The following is a 6,606-nucleotide window of genomic DNA, read 5'->3' on the forward strand; positions in this document are numbered from 1 at the left end:
TCTCTTTCTTCTTTTGCTGTCTGAAAGAAAGATAGAGTGACAATAATTGAAAAATATGTATTCTCTGTCACACTAAAGCCTAACCCATATTTTAAGTGGAACTGTGACTTGCCTAGAGTAACAATGCAAGTACAAAGTGATGTTATGTTTTAGCCAAGTCTAGAAGAGTTTGTTTGCTATTTATGAATTCAATGATGCAAATGGATGCAGTGAAAGCTTTTCTGAATCAGTCTGTTGGAGCTTCTCAGTTAATCTCAAGGCATGGAGGATATTAAGTTGTGAGATTATTTTGACAGCACAAAAGAAATCACTGAGGCAAAACATTTTCTCTGTATTTAATACTATAAAAAAACACACGTTACACATTACAATACCAAAGGAATGCCTCTGTTCTTGTAGACACATGTCCGTGTCGCCAGTCTTTTCTATCTTTTCAGTGTCAAAGCATACATGTGTAACCAATCACATGACAAAATGTGCTCTATGTCAGCATATAAAAAGTGTGAATGTTTGACACTTAAAACGTCATCTCTTGGTGTCAAGCTGTGGCACACACACACCTACACAAAGACGCGCGCACACACACACACACACACACATTAAACTAAAGTAATGCAGTGATGATTTTTTTTATTTGGTCCCTAACACTTGGTTGTTGCACACCACAGCTACTGCCTACATGAAAGTAGTAAAGCTATTCATTCACGTTATTTGGTCATAAAAGTTTTAGCCGTCTGTGACCTGTGTGCTGACAAAGCAGGATTAATAACACATAGACATATGTCCTTTCCACTATTAGCACTAATGCAAAATATAGTCAAACTACAGTATAACACATACTATTGTACTTTCCAGAAGAGACAGGCGCTACAACTATCTGCTCTATAAACTCAGTAGTCCCAGTTGAAGCCTCCAGACAATGTTTGGAAATATTCTGATCCAAAAGAAAACTGAAAAGTTAATTGTTATCTATGTGAATGTATGCTTAATGTGAAGCTAAAGCCAGCATGTGATTATCTTAGCTTATCTTTGCACAAAGAATTGAAGACTACAGGAAGTTACTGCGTCCAGCCAACAAATAAACCAGCACATAATTCCCCATAAAACCACAACTGTTCGGTTTTGACACTTTGTTATTTTTCAAGATTAGACAAACAAGATAGTATGTGTTATTTATTGTGCTTTGAAGGTGCTGGTAGGCAGAGTTTTTTGCCTTCATACAGAGTCAGGCTAGCTGTTTCCAGTCTTTATACTAAGCTAAGCTTAGCGGCTGGCTGTAGCTTTATATTTAGTGTATATACATGAGAATGGTATCAGTCTTATCATCTAACTTCTTCTAACTAAGTGTATTTCCACAAAAAAACTATTTGCATTACTTGTCTGAAGGATTCAACACATGTGACATGAGGTTATGATTAACAATGAGACAGCAGGACTAAAACACTGAGCCAGTCAGTGGCTCGATTAACATGATGAGGCAGCATTATATGAAGTGGAGCACTGAGCAGACATCAGTGTGTGAAGACTTTGACATACAACATGAAAGAGGCAAAACTGTTCAAATGTACACTATATAAATACAACTTGACACAAAAAAGATTAACAATATTACTCTACTGATACTATCAATATCCAATGCCTGTCAGATTAGACACACCACTCACACAAACATACACAATACAATCCTACATAAACAGTACAGGCAATGATTTTACACATTTTGGCTTTACAAAGGAGTGACAATATTCATATGATTTTAATATCAGCTGTTATAATAAAACTTGCTTTCTAAGTGCTTTTAAGTCAGTCCATCACTGTTGATATTAGCCAGCTTTTCTACATGACTCAAACAGATTTCTGTAAAAAGGATGCTGAATTGGCTTTCGTCCTCTCTTCATTATCGTCTAATGTCAAACACAATGATGATAGTGGACTGATTCTGATCAGAACAAATCATTTGTAACATAAGTTTACGATGCATTATAGCCATTTAGATTTTGAAACAGTGTTCAAGAAGTTCTAATTGAGTTTTGTAAGGTTCAGATCTGTGGTGGGTTTTCTACAGCTACAGCAGAGTACTCAGTCTCAGACATGTTGGGAGCCTCGATGAGGCGTGCCAAGCCCGTTCTCGTGGAGTATTTAAAGATGAAGGCCTTCATGAGGTCATAGCGGTAGTTTCTGTTGATGAAGTTGTAGAGGATGGGGTTGAAACAGCAGTGGAGCAGGGACAGGCACTGGGTGAGGTGTAAGGCCACGTAGATCACATTCTCCAGGCCACAGCTCAGAGGCACTAGGCCCAGCTGAGACAGGGCATCAGCCAGGAGGACGGCGTGGTAGGGCCCCCAGCAGCCCAGAAACACCACGATGTAAGCCAGGATTACCCTGCGGCTCACGCGACGTTCCTGCTCCACTGTGGAAGACGACAAAGAAGAAGATGAGCGGGTGAAAGCTTTGGCTAGCAGGGCGTAAAACACTGCAATGACAGGGAAGGGGAGAACAAAGCCCAACAGGATGAAGCTCAGCTGCACGCCCACCATCCATTCCCTGGAGTTTTCCTCTGGGTACATAGGCCTGCACAACATGGTGTCCCCATGTGTTGACTTCACTGTACGCAGGAAGTAGGTGTCTGGTAGGGAGGCAACCAGAGCCAGAAGCCACACCCCTACACACGCTCCACGGCGGATTAGCTTCCTGCGCACGCCACCCTCGTTGTCCCCGTGCTTTGTCACGCTTAGGTAGCGGTCCACGCTCATGCAAGCCAGGAAGAAGATGCTGCTGAAGAGGTTGACGGAGAACAGCAGGTGTGTGAGTTTACACGCCACCTCACCGAAGGGCCAGTGGCCATGCTGGGAAAGTGAGCTCACCCACACAGGCAGGGTAGCACACACACACAGGTCTGCGACTGCCAGGTGTGCGATGTACATGTGTGTCTCATGGCGAGGGGTGGTGTCTCTTTGTGCACGGATGTTTACCCAGAGGACCAGAGCGTTAGCAGCCAGACCAATGATGAAGATAAAAGTGTAGAGGACACACATGGAGTAGAGCAGAGCGCTGCGGTTGAAAGCCGTGGCACACACCATTGCATCCACACTCGATATGTTGCTAAAGGTTTCGGAGAAGTTGAGCTCCCCCCATGACTCCCACAGGTCCTCCAGTTCACTGGTGCTCAGACTCATTTTTCAGCGCTGGGAAAGGACCACAGATCACTGGGAGGTAACACACACCACCTCTGACTGGGATAGATCCTGTAAAAACAAGTCATCAAATCATAATTTCATGCAGCATACATTTATCTGGATAAAGATCCAACAGCTAAAAGCTGCCAGTTTTTTCATTTTACCTTCTGGTATCATATTTAAGAAGCAATTTTCTTTTACATAAAGCATGGCTTATTTTACCCATGTGGACTAAAATATAAAGCCACTTGTGGTATGCCACCAGATCCTGAAGAATCTTAATGCGGTTAACTTGTTAAAACACTGCTTTCATGACTTAATAGAGGCTCTCTGTTGCCGTGTCACAAACGCAGGAGTTCCCTGTGATTGATGTGCAGTCAGGGGGCAGTACAATAAATGTTTACATTAGCTCTGCTAGCACAGAGTGCAGATTAGACATAAGGAAGTGGGATCGAGAAATCCAAACAGGGTGTATTTCCGGAGCGTTCCGGGCATTCCAAGATAAAGCTTCGGTCAGGGTGGGAAGCCTGATGCCATTTTAAAGACTGTTTTCCCTTAACATGCTTGTTAAATTAAAAAAGAAATCCCATGTTTCTTTTCTGCTCTTGATGGAGAGGGTGAGAAAGGAGCTGTCATCACCCAGATGATCAAAGAAAAGTCTGCTCATAACCTTGAATACGTCATTTTACAACATCTGAATCTTATAACACAGAAACACATGTGCACAATTTCAAATACAGGGTACATTAACACTATGAGTAAGGTAACTGAAGCAATATGCAAGGTCACAGAAGTAGTAGTCTAAAGCAGCTTCGCATGCCAATAACTTGAACTGAAATGTCCAACACTGCATGGCCTACATTCACAGTATTTGCTGTGATGTCTCTCTCAGCTCCCCTAACTGGCTGCCTGCCATAGTGGGAAAGATCAGAGGTGAAAGGTAATAGATCACGAGGGGTCTAACCCTGCCGTTGCCCCTGAGTGACTTGTACACCCACAGAGTGAATTGTGTGCAGAGACCAGCGGGAGGCTTGACACCTGGAAAACGGTCCGACCTATAGGTTAAAAACGAGGGTCACTAACCACTGGGTGACACAGCACGCCGGAAAGCAGTGAAATGTGACCGTGTCAGACATCTGTCTGTGAAGGAGACTGCTGTGTACAGGATAATTGGCATAAAGTCACAGAAGATGATGAAAGCAAAAGGCAAAGTTAAAATAAGTATATAGAAGGACACCTGGAACATATTAAGATGTGCTGTCTAGTGTGTGTTATGTCTGCCTTTGGTGTCTGTAATCAGTGCACCATCACATTTAAGGGGCAAATACTGTACTTTTAATCCACAACATTTATTTGACGTCTACAGGTCAGCACGGTTGCTTTGCATGTTCAAATTTATACATACAAAACATACGATCAGCATGTAAAAATAAATTATTACAGATTTAAATACCCAAAAAAGTAGCTGATGGACAAGCTGCAACATCAAAATGCTGTTTTCATGGTAATGTCCCAGTAATAATAATGAAATAATCTGGAAAATAGTAACATGTGGGTATGTGTACTAGGTTATTGTAGGCAATGTAGCAATTTAAGTTGAACTTTTTTGGAAATATTAGATTTTTATATGTTGTTTGCATCTATGTGATGATCTATAATGGATTTACATTTTTTCATATTGCTACTTCTATTATTAATGGGTCTGGTGCGTTTTGTTTTACATTTATAACACTATAATACTCCACCACCAAGAAATGTCTGAAACGTGATTTTACTTTCAATTATTTTGACACACTGGAGGGCGCTTTTTATTCCAACAGAGGGATTTTCTATGCTGAGACAATCCCTAACAATGGTCTCTGTCTAATTCCCTTATATTATATGGAAAATACCTGGAGGTGCCAGCACGCTTCAAGCCAATTAACCTTTTAACACCCACACCATCTGATAACAGAGACAGCACATGTAGCTCATCTCGGCTCTCTTTCTGTATTTCTCTCTCTCTCTCTCTGTTTCTCCCCTTTTCACCCCATGAGAATCCAGTTACAAATTAGCTGAAAACGTCTTTTGTTACTGAATAAACAGAAAATAAAAGCGATTGAAAGGCATTTTCACGTGCTAATGCTGTCGACAAGAATGGTGCAGGTGCAGCAGGTTTGTCATAAGGTTCTCTGCTCAGTCTCTATTTATAGGCTTTAACTCGGGATCGGATCTTTTGCCTTTTAGGACAGGACATCAGGTTCCGCGTAAAAGTATTGCCTTGTGCGTCATTACTGAATCCAAGCTCCCAGACTGCTGCTGACGGCGAACACATGCCATTGTTGCTATTGTTGATTTATATCTGGTATCAGGAAACAAAGTTATCTTATCTGATGTCAGCTTGGTATACAGTAGCCTGACTCGAACTGGGAGGCAAATAAACAGCGCAGAGACCCGCTGGGATGGAGAACAACAAAGACCAACCAAATTTTATTGAAATATTACTATTACAACTTTCTTTTTCAGTATCAATATTTAGGATTTGATTTTATCCCGGTTGGCAATAATACGAGTTAATGCAGCTGTTAAATGGTATTGCTTAAACTGTTTAAGTACATTTTTATAGGCAGTAGGCTATAACCGCAGGTATCGAGCATCTCTGAAGCTTTTAACGCGAGAAACTACAACAACATTCACTTCTCCTGCCCCACATGAGCTCATTTAAGTAGCTTACCTGATCTTGATTCCTCCACCCTCTCCGAAGTCTGTACTTTTAGAAGCACAGATTTGTTTTCACTTAGTTTTGGTGCAGAGAGATAACTTCAACTCCACCTCAGGAAACTTGTGTGCGCGATACCCTCCGCCTCCTTCAATGAATCCTGCTCCTTGTTCTGCACTTGCCGATACTCAGAAAGAGATACGCCTCCAAGGCTGGTCCTTACAGCTATGCGCATTGACATGGCATCGCCTCAGGCGTTCAATAAACAGCAAGCAAGCCCGTGGAGTTTCGGTCAAGAAGAAAGACATAACACACACCAATTGTAGAATACATAATATTCATACTGCAAAACATGATATGTGATCCTTCCAGCAAGTTTTGATATGGCATGTAGGAGTCTATTACAAGGCATAGTAGCCTACATGCAAACTTTTTTAAAATTTATTTTGACATCAATTTAGATCGTGCGCACATATTCTGTAAGAGTGATTTTTGTTGTGTGTGTGTGTGTGTGGGGGGGGGGGGGTTAAATAAATAATAATGCATATTGATATATTTGTACAACTTTCTACATCAAACTGTATTTACTGAATTAAAGTTTTTAAATGACATGGCTATAACTGCCTCAGCCATATAATTCCTGTAAAGTATCTAGAACACAATATTCTAATTTATAACTATTATTATACAAGCATATAGTATAATGTATGATATTAGTATGAAGGGGCTGTG

The 6,606-nt window shown here is 41.1% G+C and overlaps 1 protein-coding gene across 1 annotated transcript; it reads right to left on the reverse strand.

Moving 5' to 3' along the window:
* Positions 1–321: 321 nt before the first annotated feature.
* ackr3a (atypical chemokine receptor 3a) lies at positions 322–6,018 on the reverse strand. Its single transcript, XM_046054321.1, has 2 exons — positions 5,890–6,018; positions 322–3,245 (listed from the first exon to the last, which is right to left on the reverse strand). Exon 2 carries the CDS (start codon positions 3,174–3,176, stop codon positions 2,040–2,042), a length of 1,137 nt encoding a protein of 378 aa, XP_045910277.1. The 5' UTR covers positions 3,177–3,245; positions 5,890–6,018; the 3' UTR covers positions 322–2,039.
* Between the last annotated feature and the right edge of the window lie 588 nt (positions 6,019–6,606).

The sequence above is a fragment of the Micropterus dolomieu genome, linkage group LG07 (genome assembly GCF_021292245.1).
Source record: "Micropterus dolomieu isolate WLL.071019.BEF.003 ecotype Adirondacks linkage group LG07, ASM2129224v1, whole genome shotgun sequence".
Classification (NCBI taxonomy): Eukaryota; Metazoa; Chordata; class Actinopteri; order Centrarchiformes; family Centrarchidae; genus Micropterus; species Micropterus dolomieu.